The 25,265-nt window shown below is 50.5% G+C and overlaps 1 protein-coding gene across 1 annotated transcript in view; it reads left to right on the top strand.

The window, feature by feature from the left end:
* DAP (death associated protein) overlaps window positions 1-15,547 on the top strand; it is a 65,372-nt gene extending 49,825 nt beyond the window's left edge. Inside the window, exons 3-4 of the mRNA XM_045863487.3 lie at window positions 12,043-12,085; window positions 13,642-15,547. Of these exons, the coding sequence (XP_045719443.1) occupies window positions 12,043-12,085; window positions 13,642-13,755 (157 nt within the window). The 3' untranslated portion in view covers window positions 13,756-15,547. The remainder of the gene's footprint in view (window positions 1-12,042; window positions 12,086-13,641) is intronic.
* The last annotated feature ends 9,718 nt before the right edge of the window (window positions 15,548-25,265 follow it).

Genomic DNA, 25,265 nt, shown 5'->3' on the forward strand with positions numbered 1-25,265 from the left:
GAGGACCTTTGCTCAGGCCCTTGAAAAAAGATTTTACCAAATCCAGAAGGAACTGGGTTCCAGATTATTTTCTCTCAGATTTAGAATTTTATTTAAAGAAGCACTGGAGTTGTGTTTTATTTACCTTTCGTCAGACCCACGGGACAAGGGGGACACACCTGTCCTGAGATGCCGGTGGCCCCAGCCCACCGGGGACAGCCTGCGTCCTGCGGCCCTGGGCTGGGGGCGCCGACCCAAGCTTGCAGCCCGACCGTCCGCAGCTGAGAGGACCGGCAGCGCCATCTTGTGGGAATGCTCTCGGCCCCTGAGCTCGGGCTGCCAGTAGGAAACGAGTCTGTGAAGAACCACATTACAAAGAAATGTCTGGGTGCAGTCAAGTGAGCTGTTTCCCTCCGGTCACCAGCCATGCTAATTATTATTTTGGTGTCTAGAAAATTAATAACCCAAATAAATTAACACCAAGCCAGGAAGCTATGTCAAGAAAAAAATGGCTAGGAAGGATTTGTTTTCCATCTATGGACTAGGACACGTATCACCCCAGGTGGGAATATATTTTTCTGTAAACTCAGTGAGAACACGAATCCACGAGTTTAGAAAGCAAAGTCAAAAGACAGTGGCAGAATCTGCTTCTAGATTGCCTGAAGAGCTCTATCCTCTCACAAGGAGGGCCTGTCCGGTGAGCTGGGCCGCACCCCATGTCACCCCACCTACATTGTTGCAGGAGAAGAGGGCCCCCTTTGACCTCACCCACTTTGTGCTGACAAAAGCAAATCACATCACGTCCCTTCCTTCTGCTCACTGGGCCCCAGCATCATGTCCTTCCTGTCACACCTGCAGGCCTCAGCTTAGACATCACCTTGTCAGGGTCTGTGTTGACCACCCCCCTTTTGAAGAGCACCCTGTTCGATGCTCTCCCGGCGCTGGCCACCACGTCTCATTCTGGGCTTGCACCTGGCCTCCTGCGCTGGGTCACCCCCTGAGGGGCAGCCGTGCTCTCAGGCCTCGGGGGGGCACAGTGAAGCCCTCACAGCCTGTCAGCCCATCTGCAGCATTTGCGGGGCTGCGATTTGGGGGGATCCTGCCTCTTCTCCCCCCCTCCCCCTCTGACCCCGCACGACACCCCTGAAAGGCGTTGTGGTCTGGGAGCAGCCTGCAGGCTAAATGGGGAGTTGCTTCTGTCGTGTGGCCTCGGGGGAGGACTCATGGAACTGTTAGCTGCTTACCGGAAAACGAAATCAAGACTCTGACACAGGCTCTGGGTGTTCTGTGAGCACTGGTCGCTGACTCACAGACAACGCTGACGGTTAGGGGGATTTTGGGGGGAATCCCCTCCCGAGCACGCACTTGCTTTCTTACCAGGAAGGGAGGGGGTGTCACCTGATGGCCCCCTCCCAGGTCCTGACGTCGCCTTTTCTGCATGATGGCCTGCTTCCACTGACCCCTGCCAGTGGCCCAGCCAGGCCTCCTTCCATCCTCACCTCCTGTGCTGTGACCAGGAGCTGTGGGCGCAGGAGGGGCTGGTGGCCTCAGGACTGAGCGCTTGGAGCTCCTTCCTCCCCAGCCTTTTCCCCCAGAGACAGCAGCCTCCACTGTAAGCTCGGGTGGCCCCATCACGGTCCTTGGCTGCCTCCTCATGACCGTTTCCTCCTGGCTTCAGTGGGCTGAGAAACTAAACAAGCCGTCTGAGTCGTGTCGACATAGGAACTGAACAGATTGAGGGCCTAGAGAGTTTTCCTCCAAGTCCAGTCAGTCTGTGGGTTTTGGGACGTCTGATTTATCACAGGCCATTTTGTTCGCTTTGGAAGCCCTGTCTGTCCCAGACAAGTGGGGTATTATTCTCCATGGCTTCAGAACTGAACCAGATGTGACTTGGCAGTGGAAACGAAAGGCAGGGTGCGTAGGGCAAGGGTGGGGAGGAGGTGCGTAGGGCGGGGGTGAGGATGTGTCGTCATCTCAACACGCGACATTGGTGGAGAGTTTGAGCGATGTGTGTATGTGAGGTCGCTGATGGGGTAGGGTCCGTGGCCATCCCACGTCACAGAGGAGGAAGCTAAGCCTCAGAACCATCAGACCCCATCCCACCAGCCAGTCGTTGGTAGAGTCGGGGCTCAAACACGGACATCTGGGTTCAGAACCCGTGCCTGGCTGGGCCCAGCTGCCGCCTTTCCTCCCGGCTGCCTTCTTGGACCGTGTCAACTGCGTTCTGGCTTGATAGATGGCTTGAAACCTTCACTGGGCTTTGTTCTTGAAGCTTCCCGTGGGTAGAGCCAGCAATGACCCCAGCAAAGAGCAGCGAGCTAACAGCTCAGGGGCCCAGGCCCCCCCGGCTCTGCCGCCGGGACCTCGAACAAATTCCAGCCTCTTGTGTCCGCCATCGCTTCATCGGTAAAATACACATGACCCCCTGCAGAAGAGAATCAGATGAGTTCATTTATGTGGAAGTGCTCTGTACCCTAGTGAAGGGCTATAGACATAAATGATCGTTTTCGAGGAAAAAAAATACGTTATCGACTCAAAGTAAATGTTGAGGCAGATTTGAATATATTCAAATCTGGTTAAATAAGGGACCCTATGACTACAGTTAGATTACTTACTTTAAAAATCTGCATCTCTAAATTGTACATAGGAGGCAGAATCTGAAAATAGAGGCCACTAAGTGATCCTCTTCTCAGCCCTGAAATGAGGGCATTAGGCTAGTGCCCTGGCCTGCCCTTGTTCCAAGTCTGGCTCTGAGTACTTCTCTACTGTGCAGCCTTCAGGCAAATTACTTAACCTCTCTGATTTACCATTCCTTCATTTGTAAAGTGGACATGATGGTCCCAACTTCACAAGTTTGAGGGGGTTCGATACAATGATTCTAGGTAAAGCACTTAACTCAGTGCCTGGCCATGGTAAGTGGTCCTTAAATAGGAGCTATTATCATCCAAGATCATTCCACCCTTTAGAGAAATGAAGAAACAAACAACGCATTAAAGGCCGCATGACCCCATCTCTGTATAAACATCTCCCTCTGATATTTTCAGAGTGCATTTACCTGAAGAGGAAAAAGTATTTGCAGAGGGTAATTAGTGGACTACCTTGAACCCAGATCAAAAGCACTCACATGAAAATGATTCTGTTAAATGGAACTTTCCAGTGATGCCTTCGCTGCCATTTTGACTACTTGCAGTGTGTGTGTGTGTGTGTGTGTGTGTGTCCCTGTCCCAAAATGCTCTGACACAGCAACTAAGCAACCCTCATCTCTGTCAGAATGCAGGGGAGGGCATAAGCCAACCGCTCCCTCGGGCATTGAACACCACCTCCCATTCATAGAAACCAATTTTTGGTTGAGGGTGAAACAGCTCTCCCCCAGAGTTAAAGGGAGGAAGAGAAAGGACCCCATATAACTAGCTAGGAAAGCAGGGTTGATACAAACACACGCTGACCATGTTGCCTATTGATATCAGGCCTGGGAAGGTTAGCATTTTGGTCCTTGCCAGGGAGCCCAGAATCATTTCCCCAGGCTGCCCTGCTCTCCATAGCTTTGAGCAAGAGTAATATCCACGTTCCCAGACCACGTCGGCCTGGGCTGCGGGGGCACGTGTGGAGTGTGCGTGCCGTTCTGGGCCAAAACTCTATAGAGACTACACTGGAATCGAGGTGGGGGAAGGGCCCCAGAAAGTGAAGGAATTCGCAGCCATGTCCCGTAGCCCAGGAAGGGGGTGTCCCAGAGGCCCGTAGTAGCCTTCCTCAAACATTGAAAGCCTGTCCCACAAGAGGGACTTAGAAGAGGCCTTTGTCTTGGGATGGAGCCACTGGGCAAAATGCTGGGGGCCTGAGACAATGCAGAGGCTGCCCCCCGAGGGACCTGGAGGTCCTCATCTGCAGAGGCCACCCTGGCCCAGGCCAGGGTGGTGGTCCACATGGAGGGAAGCTGGACTAGGTCATGGTTAGGCTCCTTTGGAACCCTAACGGCCGAGCTACACCCCCCCAGAGCTGGGCGGAAAACGTCCCGTCACCCGGGACCCGCACTGACAGTCCAGGTTGTGAGGTCTTAGGACATCAAGTAAAATCCATAGTTTTTCTGTTGATCCCATGTTGGCCTAGTAGTCGTTCGGATATGTTGAGTTAAATACATTGACACTTATTTCAATAATTGCTGTTTTTGATTTGAGGAGAATTTTAAAAACATGAATGGTTTTCTCAGCCCTGGGGACCTTTATTTAAAGATAAGACCAGCGGGGTACCTGGGTGGCTTCGTCCATTGAGCGTCTGACTCTTGGTTTCGGCTCAGGTCATGATCTCGGGGTCGTGGGTTCAAGTCCCCAGTCGGGCTCTGCGCTCAGCGGGGAATCTGCCTGAGATTCGAAACTGTCTGCCTCTACTCCCGTGCACATGTGCACACATTCTCTCTGTCTCTCTGTCCCTCTCTCTAAAATAAATAAATCTTTAAAAAATAAAATAAAATAAAGATGAGACCCGCAAACCCAGTCCCGAGGGCCGTCTGCATTCCACAGGGCCTTTCATTCCCTAAGCATTCCTGGCATTTTCTCCTGCCTGTCTGGAATGCCAGGAAGGCATAAACCTTAGCCATCAAGGAAGCTTATAAAATAAATACTAAGAAAATTTAGTTAGGGACAGACGACCCTGCTAAGACTGTGAGGTCCTGAACAGGTGAGCCCTGGAAAGTTCCATGCATCAGACACTCAGTAGCTGCCTAGGGCAGGTGTGAGGAGGCACAGTTCTGCTGATGTGTAAGAAGCCGTTACTGGGGCGCTAATCCCCGCTAATTCCGCCTTGCTTGCAGTTCCTTTAAGTTTAAATAAGTGTGGTTTTTAGAAACTGGAAAAGCCTGAGAATGTGGGGAGGGCAGGGATGATATTTTTCACTGTCTCTGTTTCCTAAGAGAAAGTAATGTTGCCTCTTCAAAACAACATCTGTCAGAATGATTTTCATCAGATTAAATAAATCCTCAAAGCCACGATCACAGTTTATAGAATCTTGGAAATGTAGGTTATGCTTTGCATGGAGCCCTAATGGAGTTTAAAATATGTGTATTTTTGCAAACACAGCTTTGTAAGCAGGCTCTTTACCAGGGTTTCTCGTTTGTGAATTTTTGTTGCAGCTATCTTATCTCAAGGAGTTTAGGAAGGGTTTTTACTAGATAATTGTAACAGACAATCATTTGCCAGTGTGAGAGGCTGTTCACTGTAGGTGGAGAAAGACAAAGAGCAAGGGGCCCTTTGGCCAAGCCAGATGACAACCCACACCACCACGCAGCCTGTGCCAAAGAAGAACTACGTGAAAATCCATGTCTCTGTGAGGTGGCACATAGGACGTCAGCCTCCCATCATCTTGTCACTGGCAGCTGCCATATGTCCTTGCAGTCAATTATAGCCTTTTTAAAGTTTCAGAAGGGAGAAGAACACTTGGTGTGGCAGTGGGGAGGGGGATGTGGTGTCATAAAGACCTTGGATGATGATCAATGCACATTGATATTTTTACTCCCTGCTGCAAGGAAGCTTATTCTTTTTTTTTTTTAAGATTTTATTTATTTATTAGAGAGCGTGCAAGCGCACAAGCAGTGGGGAGGGGCAGAGGGAGAGGGAGAAGCAGACTTTCCACTGAGCAGGGAGCCCGATGCGAGGCTCCATCCCAGGACCCTGGGATCATGACCTGAGCCGAAAGCAGATGCCTAACCCACTGAGCCACCCAGGCGCCCCAAGGAAGCTTATTCTTAAAATTAGTTGCTAAGTCTAAACAACAACAGCATACCACGTTTCACACGTTAAGATGCCTACTACCAAAAAAACCCAGAAAGTAGTAAGTACTGGCGATGTGCAGAAATTGGAACCCTGTGCTTTGCTGATGGGAATCTCAAATGGTGGAGCTCCCGTGGAAAACCGCTCGGTGGTCTCTCAAAGTTGAATGTTTAATTACCCACCATAGGACCCAGGAGTTCCACTTGCGAGTGTATACACGAAAGACGAAAGCAGGGACTCAAACAGATCCTATCACAGCAGTGTTCACCGCATCATTAATCAGCAGCCAAAAGGTAGAAACACCCCAAGTGTCCATCAGCAGTGAATGGATAAACAGAATATGGCCCTCCCATGTAATGGCATATAATTCAGCCCAAAAAAGAAGAAAATTCTGATGTATGCTACAACCTAGGTGAACCTTATGCCACAGGAAGTAAACAAGACCTAAAAGGACAGATGCTGTGTGATTCCACTCATCTGAGGTGCCAAGTAGTTCAGTTCTTAGGACAGAAGGTAGAAAACTAGCTGCCAGGGACTGGGGAAGGGGCTGGGGGAGGGGCCGTGGAGGGGGCTGGGGGAGGGGCTGGGGGAGGGGACCGGGGAGGGGCTGGGATCGCTGTGTAATAGTCTCTCCTAAGGATTCTGGAAAGGCTCTGCAAACGGATGGTGGTGATGGCTGCATAACACTGTGCGTGTACTTCCAGCCGCTCAGGGGCACCACCGTACAGCTATACAAGTAAAAATGGCTAAAATGATCAATAATTTTTTTAATTGGTTGCTGAGCTCGCTAGGGTTTTAAAGCAAACCTGGCAGGGAGGGGAGAATGCACTCCAGTTTTAGGAGCATTGTTTACCTGGAGCTGACGGGAGGTAACACAGGCCCAGTTCTCTCCAGGCCAGGTAAGAGCTGGTGCGTACCACCCAATCCTTGAATCTTTTCTGTTTTTTTTAACATTTTTTCTCCAAATTTTTATTTGAATTCTAGTTAACATATAGCGTGGGTTTCAGAGGTAGAATTTAGTGATTCATCACTTCTGTATAACACCCAGTGCTCATTACATCAAGTGCCTTCCTTAATGCCCATCCCGCATCTAGCCTGTCCTCCCCCCCCGCCCCCGCCCCAGCAACCCTCAGTGCGTTCCCTAGCATTAAGAGTCTCTTACGGTTTGCTTCCTTCGCTCTTTTTTTTTTCCTTTTCCTATATGTTCATCTGTTTTATTTCCCAAATTCCACATATGAGTGAAATCATATGGTGTTTGTCTTTCTCTGACTTATTTCGCTTAGCGTAATATAGCTCCCTCCACATCATTGCAAATGGCAAGATTTCATTCCTTTTTATGATTGAGTAGTATTCCATTGTGTATATACTACATTTTCTTTATCTGTTCATCAGTCGATGGACACAGTAGTTTGTCTATTGTTGATAATATTGCTATAAACATTGCGGTGCATGTACCTCTTCAGTCTGTATCTTTGTATCCTTTGGGTAAATACCTAGTAGTGCAGGATGGATCATAGGTAGTTCTATTTTTAACTTTTTGTGGAACCTCCATACTGTTCTCCAGAGTAGCTGTACCAGTTTGCATTCCCAGCAACAGTGTAAGAGGATTCCCCTTTCTCTGCATCCTTGCCAACATCTGTTGTTTCCTGTGTTGTTAATTTTAGCCACTCTGAAAGGTGTGAGAAGGTATTTCATTGTGGTTTTGATTTGCATTTCCCTGATGATGAGTCATGTTCAGTATCTTTTCATGTGTCTGTTAGCCATCTGGATGTCTTCTTTGGGAAAATGGCTATTCATGTCTTCTGCCCATTTCTTAACTGGATTATTTGGGTTTTGGGTGTTGAGTTTGATAAGTTCTTTATAGATTTTGGATACTAACCCTTTATCAGATATGTCATTTGCAAATATCTTCTCCCATTCCATAGGCTGCCTTTTAATTTTGTTGATTGCTTCGCTGTGCAGAAACTTTATTTTGATGAAATCCCCATAGTTCATTTTTGCTTTTGTTTCCCTTGCCCCTGGCTACATGTCTAGGAAGAAGTTGCTGTGGCCAAGGTCAGAGAGGTTGCTGTCTGTGTTCTTCTCTATGATTTTGATGCTTTCCTGTCTCACATTTAGGTCCTTCATCTATTTTGAATTTATTTTTGTGTGTGGTGTAAGGAAGTGGTCTGGTTTCATTCTTCTGCATGTGGCTGTCCAGTTTTCCCAACACCATTTGTTGAAGAGACTGTCTTTTTTCCATTGGATATTCTTTCCTGCTTTGTCGAAGATTAGTTGACCATAGAGTTGGGCTCTCTATTCTGTTCCACTGATCTATGTGTCTGTTTTTGTGCCAGTACCATACTCTCTTGATGACTACAGCTTTGTAATAGAGCTTAAAATCCGGAATCGTGATGCCTCCAGCTTTGCTCTTCTTTTTCAGGATTGCCTTGGCTATTCGGGGTCTTCTGTGGTTCCATACAAATTTTAGGATTGTTTGTTCTAGCTCTGTGAAAAATGCTGGTGGTATTTTAATAGGGATGGCATTAAATGTGTAGGTTGCTTTGGGTAGTATGGACATTTTAACAGTGTTTGTTCTTCCAAACCATGAGCATGAAATGTTTTCCCATTTCCTTGTGTCCTCTTCAATTTCTTCCATCAGTGTTTCATAGTTTTCAGAGTACAGATCTTTTACTTCTTTGTTTAGGTTTATTCCTAGGTATCTTCTTGGGTTTTGGTACAGTTGTAAGTGGGACTGATTCCTTGATTTCTCTTTCTGCTGCTTAGTTATTGGTTTATAGAAATGCAACAGATGTCTGTACATTGATTTTAAATCCTGCGACCTTGCTGAATTCGTATATTGGTTCTAGCAATTTTTTGGTCGAGTCTTTCAGGTTTTCTACATAGAGTATCCTGTCATCTGCAAATAATGAAAGTTTGACTTCTTCCTTGCCAATTTGGATGCCTTTTATTTCTTTTTGTTGTCTGATTGCTGAGACTAGGACTTCCAGTACTATGTTAAATAGTAATGGTGAGAGTGGACATCCCTGTCTTGTTCCTGACCGTGGGGGAGAGGCTCTCAGTTTTTCCCTATTGAGGATGATATCCACTGTGGGTCTTTCGTATATGACCTTTATGATGTTGAGGTATGTTCCCTCTTTCCCTACTTTGTTGAGGGTTTTTATCAAGAAACGATGCTGTGCTTTGCCAAATGCTTTTTCTGCATCTCTTGAGAGGATCATATGGTTCTTATCCTTTCTTTTATTAAGGCGGTGCATCACGTTGATTGATTTGTGAATACTGAACTACCCCAAGAGCCCAGGAATAAATCCCACTTGATTTGAATGCTTTTTAAAAATTAGAAGGTGCAATCTTAAAGCAAGAACCTCCCCCAAAACGTGTTGGATCTACAGGGCTTTTTCCCTATTCCTTTCAGTGCTCTATTTCTTGCCAGCTACAACAGGTAGAGACCCTGGAGAACAGGGATGTGGGGTCAAGTCTTTGAGGTCTTTACCAGTGCACCCCCCAGCCTAGGTGGGCAGCGTATGCATTGTTTCGGTTGTGTCCCAGAGGTCTGCTCTGACTTGAAGCCAACTTACTGCCCCTGCTCCTTGGCCCAGAATCAGCCCTCTGCTGTGCGCAAAGGGTGACCCTAGGGTGAGGCACAAGCACCACACCTGGCAGCCGGAATGGGGCCTGCCGTGACCAAGATACGGGGTGGGTGTGGCCTCGGTGGCGTCCTAGGCCACGCCCCCCACCCCCAGCCGGCTCCCTCAATACCCCAGTGGGCCCACTGTCTTAGAACTGCATGTGAGAGGTCCCGCTGTATGCCCGTCAATGAACATGTGATATGGGCAGGCACTGATAAGGCACTGTGTACTTTTTAATACAACACCAAAAACAAAGATTTGGTAAGAGTTTATTGGGACTTTTAATCCTTAATTATTTGGTATTGACTTATTTTTGTATTTATATTAATATGAAATTTTAATAGTTACTTCTGTCATTTGTACTGTTTACCATTTCAGCCATTTCTGTATTCCTTTTCAAAGGGACTGTGGGATATATGCACCGCATGCATGTATCTGCAGGATGTGCTCCAGGAACTTTGTCATCTGTTCCCTCTTCTCAGCCCTAACCAGGAAGTGGTTCATGAATTCCAGTAGAATGTTTCAGAAACCGCCCCCCATCTCAAACCTAAAGAGCCACTTTGGACCGAACACACATGCCATAAAACATCTAGTTCACAGAGCCACCAGCACCCAGCTCTCCTCCATCCATCACCCAGCGGTTATCAGAGCGTATGTCTTTACACTGAGCCCAGCTTGCTTTTCACGGACACACTTTTCCATTATGAGGAGAATCCAACGAGCTGTTTAAGCACAAGAGCTTAGTGTAAAAGCTCATGTCAAAGCGTAAGTGCCTCAGGAAGACAGGGTCAGCAAGGAGAGCACCATTTTGCAGCCCTATCCTTGGGTGGATCCTTAGGTTCTCCACTGTCCCTGGACACCCCTAAGGGAATGAGCTGGGCTGGAAGGGAGGGTTCTTATATTAGGGTCTTCTCCTTTAGTCCCCAGAGTCTCCATGGCCGCCCAGTGGTCATGCACTGGAGGGGAGGCTCTGGGAGTTGGATTCCAGTGGAGTGGCCATCACCCTCTGACGCTGGGGCTGGACCCGGGTCATTAATGACCTCTAATCACGATCATTTACACACATTTCCCAAGACATTCTCAAGCAAGGTCTGGAACCCACACTCTTGTTTAATGTAGGAGACGCCCAGGGCCCAACTTGGATGGAAATAGCCAGACTTTGAAGGGTCACTTCTGGAGAAGAGAAGGAGGCCATGGGCTGGAAGCGTGGGACCCATGATGGGGTTCCAAGGGTCTGGAGACCCTTCCTCCATGCACACAGCGGGTAGGGAATGCTGCCAACAGTCTCCTGATAACCAGATTCCCAGGAGTCGGGGGCAGGGGCTGCCGTCCAGCGGGGGCTGGGTGCACCAGGGAGCGGCAGGAAGGGCGCTGAGGGCCCGAGAGGTTCAGGACACAGGGACCCACCGCAGGCTGGCACTCTGCTACACCCTGCCAGCTATGGGTCACCTCCTTTCTCCAGAACCAGACGCTACCTCTCCAAGGAGCACCCTCTGCTGATTGGGCTGCAGTTTTCTTATAGTCCAGTTCTGTGTGCAAATATGCATTTGTATACTTTCTACACACAGTAATATAGCGATTTTAACATTTTTTTTCCTTGTCTGCTTTTCAACAGTGAATGTATACATACATGTATATAGACAGACCAGGAGGGAGAAAGAGCATGTGTGTTTTATATATATAATGGCTCAAGCTTCCTCGGCCACCTTTTTGGGGTTCCCTTTGGGCAGGGAGCCACCCTACTGTGCATTTATGTACTCCCTGGAGCGGTGTTCTAGTGTTCTTAAATTATGACATGTGCAGCCTTTTCAAAACATGCATAGGAGAGTGTGTACTAACACAGGAGAGCGTGTGCTAACATGGAAGGACGCTTAGCATATCCTAAATGCAGAAAACAGGATGACTTTTCTGTAAGAAAAAAGTTTAATATGAAAACAAGTGTGTCTGTCTATCCATAGATAGAAAGATTGGACGGAGAGCCACGTATTAACTGTGACCATTTCCATGTGGTAGAATGACAACTGATTTTAACATGTTCACACTTGTCTTCTTTTCAGCAATGGACTTGTGTTACTTTGGTCCTATCTCCCACCTCCCCAGGAGTGTTGACAGGTGGGGGAGCTCAATACAATTTCAGATGTTAGGAAATAACAATAGCTTCACAAGGACCCTACATTTTTAATACCTGGGTTTCCTAAGGGCCAGGAGCTTTGCACTGGCTCTGGGATCTCCCCCGTTAGAAGCTGCCAGAAGCCGTGGCAAGAGCCCAGGAGGAGAATCCCTCCTCCTTGGTGGGAGTCTCCACATTCAGCCCAGCATGAGCCCACTTCTTCCCTGCTTTCCCATGTCCATAATCTCATGAAACAAAAACTACTGGGATCGCCCACAGCCACTGTTTGAGAATGATTACCCCCCACCACCACCACCACCAAACAAAAAACACAAAGAAAACACACAACTCACCTGCTGCTTGCTAGTCTCTGGCTCCTGCCTGAACTCAACTCAGGAGATGGACCCCAGATGGTCCTGGGGAGATGAAATAATACAGACGAGGAGGTCACTCCTGGGTCACTGTCCCTTACACTCCCCCAAACCTGCTTCCTCCATGCTCACTCTGCCTGCCTCCTTCCACTTCTGTTCCCTGAAATCGCTCTTCCCTTCTTGTCTTGCAGCCCGCCCAAGCCGACCGTGTTCATCTCTGGTGTGATCGCCCGGGTAAGAGCCACTCCATCAAACCCTTGGCATGGGGTCGGACTCCTCCTGTCCTTGTTAAACCCCATTCATCTGTCGGGGTCCCGGGCCCCTGGGCTGTCGTGTCCGTGGGGCACTTCTGCCGCGAGCCCCGTGTGGAACGGTGACCGCACGGTGCACACCCCCTCCCCTCCCCTCAGTCCCCCGCTTTCTTTAGACCCAACCAGGGCTTGGCCAGCCACCCCCGAGCCCAGAGTTTCTGGGTGACCTGTGAGCTGAGCATGCTTTTTCGTCTTTAAATGGTTGAAAAACTCAAAATAAGAAGTATATGTTATGACACGTGGAAATTACGTGAAATTCCTATCCCGGCGGCCACGGATGAAGTCTCAGTGGTACACAGCCGTGACCATTCGTGCACGTGCGTCTGTGGCCGCTTTCCCACCACAGTGACAAAACGTGTGACCCACAAAGCCTGAAATACTTACTATCTGGCCCATTACAGAAAATGTTTGCCAACCCCTGGACTGAATCACAGGTGTTTGTCGCACACTTTACCTTTCAAGAGCCCCTTCTTCTGGTGAGACCCAACTTTTTTTTTTTTTTAAAGATTTATTTATTTATTTTAGAGAGAGAGCGAGCACAAGCGGGAGGGGCCGGGAGAGGGAGAGAGAATCTCAAGCAGACTCCGTGCTGAGCATGGAGCCTGAGGCGGGGCTCGATCTCAACTTGAGCCAAAACCAAGATTCGGACACTTAACTGACTATACCACCCAGGTGCCCCCCCACCCGCAACATTTTTTTTTTTAACGACCTATCAGCAAAGTCGCGTTTGAGGGATGGCACAGGAATACCATCCACAGCCCTGTGGCTCGAGTGCATTCGAGCCCTTAGCATATGATGAATGAAGAACAGGGCCCCTGGGACAGACCGGTGGTGCACCTACTATGTGCGAGAAAACTAAATGCTGACCCAAGTCCTGAGTCAGCCCTCGGCCACTTGGCTCAGCCAAAGCTGGCCATGGCCCCAGCCTGCTCGCGGTGGCCTGGGCCCCAGCCACCTCCACACCTGCACTGTTGGCACGAGAAGGCGGTTCCGCCTGACAAATAGCCGGGTACCTTCTTTGCGACTCAGCAGGTTGAACCTGGCTTCACCTCCCGGCTCTCAGCCCCGCCCCGTGTGTCTCCTTCCCAACCAGTGCCCTGACTCAGCTGTGGCAGCAAACCAGGATTGAAGACACTGGATTTGGTTCTGTCTTGCCCCATTCAAAAGGTCACAAGAACAGCTCTAGCAGAAGAAAGGCACCCAACGCCAGCTTAGTTCTGAGGGAGTCCCACGATGACCTGAGCTCAAGGCGTGGGGGCAGAGACCATGAGCATCCTCACCCCTGGGATGGTTCCTGGGCCGCACCCCAGAGAGCTTCAGGACCCCCAGAGTCCCAGAGGACAGCCTGCTGCCTGCCAGTAGGTCCCCGTGCCATCACCCACCGTGCAGGGAAGCCGGTAGACGTGGCATTGGGGGCCTTGCTAGCACATCAGCCCGCCGCTCACTGTCGGTGACCCAGTGCATTCTGTCTCTTGACAGGGCGACAAAGACTTCCCCCCGGCGGCCGCGCAGGTGGCTCACCAGAAGCCCCACGCCTCCATAGACAAGCATCCTTCCCCGAGAACCCAGCACATCCAGCAGCCTCGCAAGTGAACGGCGAGGACCCAGCGCCTCCACCAGCAGTGCCTCAGTTTCCCGACCTTTCGTATTTCCCTGGCAAAGAGAACGGCATTTTCTTAAAAACACTGCTCCACTGGGAAATCTAAGACAAAGTCAAGTGCCCCTGCCTTTGCCTTAAATTTCCATATCTGAAGCTAGAAAGGATCTGACCCCCAACCTCGTGTCCAGGGAGTCATGGTTTCCCTGCAAGTGCCATAAGCCGAACTTGCCCAGACCTGAGTCAAGGGAAGTTTCCAGAGCTCAGCTTTACTTCTCTGTCTGCAATCATCCGAGGCCCTACCTGTGGTCTTAAAAACAAGAGGGGCGCACATTTGGGAGGACAAGACAGGTGAAGGCGAGAGAAGTCGCCCACTTCATGCTTTTTAGTAACAGGACACTGCGTCTTAACAGCTAGGGGAGAACGGGGCGTGAGTTATGGGGCAGGTTTCAGGAAGGCAGGGCAGGGAAGGTTTTTGGTCAAAGTGACACCAGTGTCCCTGAATTCCTCTCCCCATGAGATGGGGGTCACTGCATGGGGGACACCAGGTGCTCCCGGGAAAAGCCAAAGAGAAGCTCCCATCCTTGAAGTGGCTCTTTAATCTCAGGACCCACCTCCTGGAAAATCAGAATCTAGGCAGTCTGCCCAAAGGGAGCCCCCAGCAGGAGATCACAGTGTGCGTCCCAGGTCCGGCACTGCCTCCTGATCCAGACAGCCTCCACCGGGGCAATCAGGCAAAGCTGCGTGTTTCAGAATCCCCTCTAGAGCTGCTTTTGGGTTCTAGAAGGGCCCACCAACCGATGGAGGAATAGACATAAAGCTAGTTCTGGAATACTAAAGCAACAGCATTGCATGCATGGAGAGACCAGATGAAAACCCGCCCGTTGTCTCCTAGAGAAAGGTAGAAACACCGTGTTCCGTTTGAGCTAGAAGAACCTGTCCATCCAACAAGTGCAGGTGTGCCTGGGCCCGTGTTCACCTGGGCGAGTCCGATCGTCCTACACTTTCCGCCCATTTTTCCTGCCCAGAGCTGCCCTAGACTGCTCCCCGGCTCATGGCTATAGAGTGCTTTTATTTTTCTGAAAAGCCAGTGGGCTGGTCTCCTCAGCCATCGCAGGCTTCCAGAACAGAGGCTTTGGGAGCGCGTACGGCGCCGACATCCCACTCGCCAACAGCCGTGTCTGCGGCGGGTCAGCAGCTGTGCACTCCACCAGCCTCGGGGTGTCCTTACCCAACCTGCGTCTGCCAGCTGGTAAAAATGACGCAGACCTCGTCAGAGCCGCCTCTCGCCCTTCCCCGAGGGCGAAGCAGCTCTGCTTCACATTCTAGAGGCCCGGTTTGGCTTCCCTTCTCGTTGATTTGCTGGGAGGCAGGGTCTAACCCTCAAAGCACCCTGTCATCACACCTGGTATTTCTTAAATGCCGAGATGCTGGTATACACTGGCTTGCAGAGATGCAGACTGGGGGTGGGGAGGCAGCATGCCCTGGAGCACAGCGAGCCAGCAGCCGCCCCCAGCTACCTCCTGGAGCTAGGTCAGGCCCGTGCGGACCACTGTACCCTCCCCTACGAAATTCAGAAAGTCAGACGCATCCTTGATACTTTTTAGTTTTGCAGCCCGGAGTGTCGCGATGTTTCCCAAAGTACACTGTTCATGTCCTTTTTGCTACTCCTGACGTGTCTCCCTGGGCTCTAAATCATTACATGCAAAATATTTTCCTGAATGAATTCATCAATTGTGAACCTCGAGAATAATAATGCTTGTAATAAAACTCTTGCATTTCTTCTCAGGGCGTGTATTTTCTTATATTTCAGAGATTTTTCTTGTACATTTTACGGGGGTTCCCAGATGGTTTCAGTAGAATCACGAGCGTGCCTATGTGATGGATATTTTCACAAATTGTTGCCCAGCCACGAAGTCGAACTGTTGGGACACCTGACACCTTGAGTCTCATCACCTACTTTAAAATGTCTTAAAATGGAAGAGCTTAATGCAGCTGATTAAAACCTATTACTTGTGCCCAGCAGCTTGCCCTACGCTAGGTAGGCCCTCCGGGACAGACTTAAGAAAGCATTAGTAGTAAGCTCGGGGGTGGCTGTGAGCAGCTTTTGATGAAAAAAACACATTTGCCTTTATCCAAAGCTCTCTGGGAACCCTACGGGTGGGAGGAGAAGGTGAGCACAACTGTCAGACCTCGAGATCCAGACAGATCATGGACTTGGACTGGGAGGGTCCCTTGAGGTTCCCCCACAGGGACTCCGTGGTCGGCTGAGGCCCTGGGTGTCATGGCGGGGGAGAGGGGAGGGACGGGGAGGGGGGCTGATAAGCCAGAGTCAGCATCTCCCAACAAGCCTGGTCATTCCTCATTCTGGGGCCGCTGTTTGCATGAGTGCATCAGCCGTACTCAACTGAGACCTGAAAGAGGGTCTTACACATTTAGTATCACTCGGTGGACAGTTGGCCTCTGTAAATAAATGCTGGTGGCCAGAAATGCCAAACACACAGCCATCGTGGACAAGAATTGCCTCCAGGGCTTTATTATTAACACTGTCACTTGCGTTGTTCCCCCATTGTTGCCGTCACATAGTTCCCCAAACTGGCCGGCTTAAAACAATGGAAATGTATCATTTCGTGGTTCCGGAGTCTAGAGGCTTGGAATCAACGTATCAGCAGGGCCCTGCTCCCTAGGAAGGCTCTGGATGATGCTCATGCCCTTCTTCTGATGGCTGCTGGTGTTCCTCGGTGTTTACTGCTGGCTGCAACATAAGTACAATGGATTTCTTTGTGTGCTTCTGTGTCCACATCCCCCTCATCTTCTAAGGACACCGTCATTGGATTAGTGCTCACCCTAATCCCGTATGACATCACATTAAGGAATTAGATCTGCAAAGACCCTATTTCCAAATAAGGCCACGTTCACAGAGCGGGGATTAGGACTTGACCCGTCATTTGGGGAAACGTAATTCAACCCAGAGCATCAGCCGCGTGCTGAAAAGCCAGGAACCTCCCTCCCCGCTCACACTGTTTGACGTACTGTGCATTCCGTAAATGGCTTTTCTAGTAAACTTCGCTGTGAGAATGCGTCCCCGGCTGCAGGTTAGTGAGAGCCATCACAGCCTGCCTGCAGGAGCGGGGAGACGTACGGGAGAGGCATCCGCCTGCTTGGAGCGTCCAGCCGGGTGTCTGTCTGTTGACCGCTCTCTCATTTTACGGATGGGAAGCCTGAGGCACAGTGCCCGGTGGCAGAAGTTGCTGTCAGCCAACGTTGGTCGAAGGGGGATCTACAGATAGCCCATAAGCCCATGAAAAGAGGCTCAGTATCATTAGTCACCAGAGAAATGCAAATCACAGTCCCTTCACACCCACTAAGATGGCTAAAACCAAAAAGCCAAATAATAACGAGTGTTGGCAAAGACGCGGGGAAATCCGAACCCCCACGCTGTGCTGCTGGGAGCACAAAATGGTGGCAGCCACTGAGAGCAATGAAAACACACGTCAACATAAAACGCACACAAACATTCGTAGCGACAGCACTCACAACAGCCTGAAGGTGCAAACAATCTAAACGTCCATCAGCGGAAGGACAGTTCAACAAAATGGAGTATATCTGTACAGTGGGGTATTATGTGGCCCTAAAAAGGAGTGAAGCACTAACATAAGGCACAAGGCGGATGAACCTTGAACACATTATGCTCAGTGAAAGACGCCAGGCACAAAAGACCATGTAGTATAGGATTCCGTTCCTCGGAAATGTCCAGAACAGAGACTAACCAGAAACAGGTGCCAACAAGACTGAGCACGGACGGGGGGAGAATGGGTGAGGGAAGCGAGAGACGGGGTGGGGCCTCCGAGCAGAGCTGCTGAGCAGGTCTTGGGTACAGTGAGGCCACGGCGTGGAGCGCTGTCAGGGCCGGAGGGGGCAGCCTGCATCCACCCGCGGGGGTAGAGAATGACGGTGAGGACTGGGGAGGGAGAGAGGGTGGGGCCCTTGGGGACACACTGAAGATGGGACCCCAGGGTTCCAGGCAAGGGGAGAGAGGCAGGCAAGCCAGCGACCGCACGGGTGTGGGTTCTGGAGAGTTCTGCTGGCAGGACCCAGAGACTGGGGAGGACCAGGAGCTCCATGAGGAGGCCTCGGTGACCCGTGAGCTGGGGTTTCCGGGACGAGGAGAGACAAGCCAGATTTCCCAGGAGTCGGAGTGGAGCAGCCTGCTAAGACCCTAGCTGGCAGGGAGAGTAGGTTTGAAGGAGAATCAGCACGAGCCAACGAGAGACTTCCTTGCCCGAGCTTGCGGGGGGAGCCCCAGTGCGCTGATGACGGGAGGAGATGCGCACTGGTGGAAAAGGTGCTGGGACGCAGGAATGGGCCCCCCGCCCCGTGGGCCACCGCAGGAAGCTCCCACTCGGGGAGGATGGAACAGAATCCATGTGGGCCCAGGAAGATCGCACCGAGGTCAGGAGGACAGCTGGTGCTCTCTCCGCACATGCAGGTGCTCAGCCTCCTGCTGAGCCTGTTGTCTGCAGATGGGGGCAGTGAAGAGCTGGGGTGGTGATACTCAGGGCCTGGTAAAGGTGATGAAACCTGTTCCGGAGCGCAGGAAGAATGGTTGAGACACACACAGGAGCGGGGTCTGTAGTGGAACTATTCCATCCCGTCTTAGGGCTTCCACCAGCCCTGAGGGGAGGAATTGGAGAAAGAAGAGGCTGCCCTGCACTCGAGCTCAGGGATAGGTGGTGCGGCCAAGCTCAGGGACTCGGGACCGGGTGCAGGTGCTTCCTACAGTAGCTTGAGCTAGCGGAGATTGGGGGCCACCGGGGAAGGTCGCCGCTAACCCCTGCCGCATGTTCGTGCTGTGCCAGGCATCTGTTACTGGGCTAAGCACTCCCCATGCACCGTCCGCCAGAACCCTCTCAGTGATCCCAGGACAGTGGAGATGGCTCGCTGCATCATCATCTCACCCGCTCACAAGACAAGGCAAAGGAGACTCGGGAGACTTGGACTTGCATGCAAGCAGTTTGGCTACAGAGTGCAAGTTCAATAAGACGCCCCACAGCCTGGTAGCCTGGAAGGGCAGCTGCCATGGAAGGGACACTTGGGAGTCAGGTGACGGCCCAAGGGACTGGCAGGCAGAGGAATTCGGGGGAGCCAGGCAGCGGGATGGCAAAGATCAAGTGAGAGGAGGCAAGGAGATGAGATGGCCTGGAAGGGGCAGTCTGGATGCTGAGACCCCAAGGATTATGACTTGGATGCTGAAGTCCTCGGGGAGACAGGGAATCCCAGGGGTGACCGGATGCGAGCAGTTTGGGTAGGCACGGAGTGAGTGTAAGCAGAAGGCAGAAACCACAAAGAAAAAAGGTCTGTGATGAGGACAAATGCTGATCTAAAAACCCCACAGGGACAAAAAGCTCTGGTTAGCTGCTGCCCTTTGAAAGGGGAATATAGGGCAGGCGCGGGCTGCGCTGTCCGGTGCTGAGCTGAGTCTTAATGGAGGCCAGGTCTTGAGCAGATGAGCCCAGACATGCCCCGTAATGGTGAGGTGGTGAGGGGGACTTGCGGCAAGGCGGGGGGCAGGGGGCCATGCACTGGGACGGGGTGGGGGGCAGCTTTCACCTGCTTGCGCCAACCTTACCTCTGCTGAGGCCAGTTCTTCAGTTAGCATCTCTGGCCCTCAGTTCTCCACCTGTCTGACTGGGCCGTTATGTAAGCAAAGAAAGGGGTTTTGCAAGGATGAAAAAAAATCATGGATATTAACTTCCTGGTTAATATAGATACCAGTTTCAAAAGAACAGAGCTCCCACCATGGGCAGGTGGCACTGGTAGGATGCAGAGATTTGGGATAGCAGGGACAGGGGATTGCAGAAAGGGAGAGCTGGATCGATGCCAGCCCAGGCTGTGTCCAGGAACAACAGCACGCAGTTAGAGAGGAGACCACCGAGGCCCAGCTAATTATCAGCAGAGCAGGAATGGGCAGATCCCTAGGACCTGGAGGACCCTAGGGACCCCCTAGGACAGAGGTCAACAAGGCTTGCATTTGCCCCTAGCTTCTGCATGCTGTGCACTGGGCTTCTGTCCCCAGTAGGAAGCTCAGCCCCTTGACTGGTTTCAACAAGAAATCCCCTGGTAACGTTCACAAGTGTTATAGGTTGATGGGAGACTTGAGAGGTTATGGGGAGGCACGTATGGTCTTCCTGGGCTGCCACCTCATCCAGCTGCTGCCCGTGGAGCCAGACCCTGTGCTCTGCCCTGAAATAGACTGAGAAGGAGACCACCTCTCCAGGCAGGATCCCCTGTGAGGCCCGCTGCCACCCTGGCCTGGTCTGGGGAGACCGGCCCCCCCCTCTCAACACATCCCCGCCTGTGCCATTCCCTCCCTGGGTCCAGGGAAAAAGACAGGGGCCATATGACAGCCTCTCCTCGTCCTCAGGTCCACACCTATGACATCAATGCCCACCCACCTCAGAGGACCGCCTCGGCTCTACTCTTCATTCCAGGGTCAGCCCCTGATGGTGCTTTGGCGGCCGCCGTCGGAGCTCAGAGCAAGGGTGGGCCCTCTGAGGTCACGTTCCACTCTCCCACTTGGAACCTGCAGAGCCTGGGCAGCTGGCTTTTCTTCTCTGGGCCTCAGCTTTATCATTGCCGAAAGGAACCTTCCTGAACTTCCCGGGGGAGGCGGGGAGCGCTCAGCTGATCTTAATTTATCATCATCATCATCGTGATGGTTGTTCATTTATGGTGCAAGAACAGAGACACCATGAGATTCTGCCCGATTCAAGCAAACACCAGGCAGAGGCTGAGGAGCAGGGCAAAGGCAGTGGGGGGCCTGCGATGGGCCTTTCGAGCACCCTCAGGCATTACGATCTCAAAGGCTGAGTCCAGTGCACCCAAGCACATGCCCAAACCCAGATGATACTGCTCCCCATCCTTGGTCCTGGTGCTTTCACAAGCTAGATAGGGCCGCAGAGAGCCAAGCCAGTGTGTGCACCAGGAGCAAAGCGTCTGGGTGCGACCGGCCCACAGCTTCACAGAAACCAGCCGGAAATGGTGGGCGCCCCCGGGGACAGTGGAATGATCACCAGCCAAGTGGAGGGCACTGCCCGGCCCCGGGTGGGGGCGCCACGCTCAGGCACCCCGAGAAGGGGCAGGGCCGGAGGGAGGATCTGGAGGGAGAGGAAAGATATTGCCAGACCCAGCAGGTTTTTAATTAATGAAATATTTTTAAAACATCTGTCTCCTGCCTCGGTGGCCCGTGGTGCTCTTCTGTTCTGCAGCTTTTTCTAACTTCACAGCTGCCATGCTGGTTAAATGCTTCTTTTTACAAACCCCAAAGTAAACTTTTTTTTCCCCTCAAGACTTGGTATCCTGCTGGCCTCTGCAGTATAAAAAACAAAAACAAACCAAAAAACCCACAAAAAAACAAAAAACAAAACCCCAGGCATTTCGTAACCATCCCAGGAGGCGTCTACAGCCATATGCTCTTGGAGCCGAGGGGGGCTGAGCGGGTGGTGCTGGTTAACTGTGAAACTCGGAGTATTCGAAATTTCCTCAGTAGTTGCGTTAGCCAGAGTTCTCCAGAGAAACAGAACGGACAGGAGGTGATGGTGGGTGACGCTTGGTATAGATAGATGATCGCTAGCTAGAGAAATAAAGAGATCTATTTTAAAGAATCAGCTCCCCTGTTTATGGAGGCTGACCAGTCCAAAATCTGCAGATTGGGCCAGCAGGTGCGAGACCCAGAGAAGAGTTCAAGCCCAAGTTCAAGGCCAAAGGCCGTCTGCTGGCCAAACTCCCTCTTGCTGGGGGCGGTCAGTCTTTCGTTCTTTTCAGGCCTTCACATGACTGGATGAGGCCCACCCACAGCATGGAGGGCACCTGCTTCCCTCGAAGTCCACCAACTTAAATGTAAATCTCAACCACAGCCTCACAGAAACATCCAGAATCATGTTCTAACAAATACCTAGGCCCCGTGGCCCAGCCAAGAGGACACGTAAAATGAACCATCTTGACCTTTCATTGCTGCTCATTTTTCTCGGGTTCCTCAAAGCATCTCGAACTTGTTTTCACTTCCACCACGCTGAAGCGTCTGCATCTCTTTGCAACATTCTGTCGAACCTCTAAGCAGACCTTCCAAACAGACTGTCTAAGATGCAATTAAGGGCATTCAGGACAAAAAAATAATAATTTTCTCCCTCCCCCTCCCCCTTAATCCTAAATATTATTATAAATTTATATTTATATTATAAATATTATTATAAATCCAATTTAAGAAAAAGATCGAATTTATCAACTGAAAAAGACCCAACATGATCTGATCTAATGAACTGATCCAATGAGGAAGATTTGGGACCTCACCCCAGAAGCTCTGAATCAGCTTTTTGATTACCTTTCAGCACTGTCATTCTGTGCTGCTGAGGATCACTTTCTAAAAGAGAGAGCCCAACATGTTGTCACACAAAGGCTCAGTTTCCATGCAAATTACCAGAAACCTGTTTGCATCATCCTTTAAGTAGAGATGTATCGAGAACATGGAGTGTATTTGGAGCATTAGTGAAATCTTCATGATCTCTGGGGCAGTGGTTTTCACCTTCGGGCGATTTTACCCCCCAGAGAACCTCAGGCAATATCTGGAAGCATTTTTAGTTGTCCCAGCTGGGGACTGGGGAGGAAGGGAGAGGTGCTAGGGGCAGCATCCGGTGAGTAGAGGCCAGGGGTGCAACCAAAAATCCTACAATGCACAGGACAGCCCCAACAACAAAGAATTATCCAGAGCAAAATATCAACAACACCAAAGATGAGAAGCCCTAATGGTCCTGTTCTTGAACTGCATGACGTCTAACAATGCAATTACATAATTAGAGGCAAATTTCCCGCATCCTGGAATCTTGAAAAAAATGATATATGTGTTTCAGTGACGAGGGCACGTTTGGTGCAAGCAGCTCAAGTAGCTTGGGCTTGTGTATGCTTTTCAGTCCCTGGAGCAGCAAATAGCAAATTGCCCTGATGCAGATCGGCTCCTGGATGCAATGGAAAATTTTAGAGAAACCAAGCCTTTCCTTCAGGGAAAGCATGCAATGCTTCTCCAGCATAAGAGTGACCTCCCGGGTCACCAATACAAGGAAGAGCGGAGATAAATGTCCCCCCCCCCCCGCCCCTGTGGCTTCCCCAGCACACTCGCTAGGACAGACAGGACAGACACGCAGACTTTTGATTCAGCTACTTCATATCCTCATAAGAAGGTCTAGAAACCTCTGTCCAAATGACTGCATCCTGTTTTCCAAAATGGACCGTGTACATCTCAAGCTGATTAACCTCGGAGTTAGTGCACACGGCAGAGGAGTGAAGACTGAAATTGGAAAATGGGCATCTCTCTGCAGAGCGAGGAGCCGAGCATAATGTGGAGGGAAGAGAAAGTTGTGTGGGTACAGATCTCCTTTGGGCAGGGACTTCGGCCGCACCTTGTACCCCTGTGTCCTGGCAGAGTCCCCAGCCACCCACCAGCAGCCCCTCTGCCAACCCTTGTTTCAGCCACCGAAGGACTAAGGTCAGCTGTGACCTCTTGGAGGAGGTGGCTTCTTCTGACCCACATCTCCACCCTACCTGGGTGACACACTGGGAAAGGTGACATCTCTATACCCCTCCAAGATGAGGATGTCCAATGAGCTGCTCTACATTTGGCAGCAGCGTGTGCAACTAGACCACCTTCCAAGGTATATAGAAACCACATTTCAGAGCGGGAGACAGAACAGAAGTTTGCAAAAGTCACGCGCTTCATCACAAAATTCTCCACCCTCAATGTCAATGATGCCTCAGCCTCTGTACGTCAGTTGGCTAGAAACTTTCGGGTTCAGTCATTTCTAGAAACACTCCTTGTCAGGGTGTCATCACTAACCGGGGAAGCCGTGTGTGACTATGGAAGTCATTCGGTACAAAGGAGTAGCTCTTTCAGTTAGGTTCAGACTCATCCTAATTCCGGTCATGAGAATTACCGAACAGCAGAGGCGGTGTCAGGCCAGAGCCAGAAAAGCAGTCCCCAGATCTCCTGTGCCCACGACAACAGAGTGCTGTGGGCAAGTCCTCGTCCTTGCCTGCAGGACCAGCGCAAGAAACCCACATCCTGGCACGCGCCATCTCTCCAACTAGTGTAGACTGGGCCTCAGAAGGGAGATTTTTAGTAGAAAGTCCCTCTCAACAAAAATTACAGCCCAAACAAACAAACAAACCTAAGCAACAGGATCTGGAGTCACCATAAGTCAGATTCCCTTCAAACATAATCCAGAAACCCCCTCAAAGACATATGATGTCAAATCATATACGTTTCCCAGCCCTAGGATGATGCCAAGGCCATCCTGCCAGTTAAGATAATTGATGAAGTCCTTCATAGATTTATTGTTTGGCTTTCATAGCTAAAGCTTTTTTCCTGCCTTAAAACGAATGTTGTTTTCAACTTAATAGGTGATTTTACTATCCTCATAGAGGCTCTTAGTATATTAAAAGGATTCCCCAAAAAAGTTATCCTAGGAAACAACAACAAAACCAAAGGATTATTACTCTGCAGGCACAAAGTACCGCGATGTCTAAGAAAGAGAACCCGCATTAGCATGATAAACAAGTATTTTTTTCAAAGACAATTAGGTAACCTGAATATAATAAGAAAAGGATAAATGAGCACTTATTAATTAATGCTTTGTTTCAACTATATAAACTTAACCAGTTACACTATTTTCCATGACTCCCAAAGGCATCCAAGCAGATGTATTTCCCACCCCCATACTCACCACCAGCATCTTCATCATCACCACAACCATCCTCCTCCTCCTCACATTTATTGAGCATTTACTATGTGCCAGGCGCTCACGGCAACTCCACCTGTAGACGTTACCTTCACTATTATAAAGACAAGACAACTGAAGCCTAGAGTGGTAAGCAACTTTCTTGTTCACACAGCTCATGGCAAAGCTAAGATTGATCTGACGCCAAGCTCTAGGCTTTCCACCACCCGATCCATCGCCTACCCACTGACAACCCAGACCATCTCTGGGATCCCCCACAGAAGAGAGCTCCAATGCTCCTCTGCCCACCAACAGAAGTCATCTTGGGCAGCAGAAGATCCCAAGAGCTGGAGGAACGGCAAGGTCCTCTGCTTGCCAAACATCTAGACTGAAGCCTGAGAGATGCCTAGGTTCTGCTCCCTGGACGGGTAGCCCTAGGAGAAATGTGAGCCCCATTCCTCTTGAAGGTCTTTATTGGGCCAGATCACAAAAGGGAGGAAATCATGACAGACTAGATTTAAGTCCTGCTTCGCTGTCTGGAAATCCAAGTCTAAGTTCTAGACATTGTCTCCTCCAGCAGTAAATGGGACCCTTTTAGGCACATGCTGCCAGTGCTCATCTCCAGTGGGGCTGGAGGAGCAAACTGGAAGGGAAAGTTGTATGAGGGGAGCAGGTCTACAGTGGTGAGGATCCCCCAAAATCAGATGGAGAAGAGGACAGGGCCTCCTTCTGCTTGCACC

Source organism: Mirounga angustirostris, unplaced genomic scaffold (assembly GCF_029215605.1).
Source record: "Mirounga angustirostris isolate CCGP_5_RB_7025 unplaced genomic scaffold, mMirAng1.0.hap1 SCAF_7, whole genome shotgun sequence".
NCBI lineage: Eukaryota > Metazoa > Chordata > Mammalia > Carnivora > Phocidae > Mirounga > Mirounga angustirostris.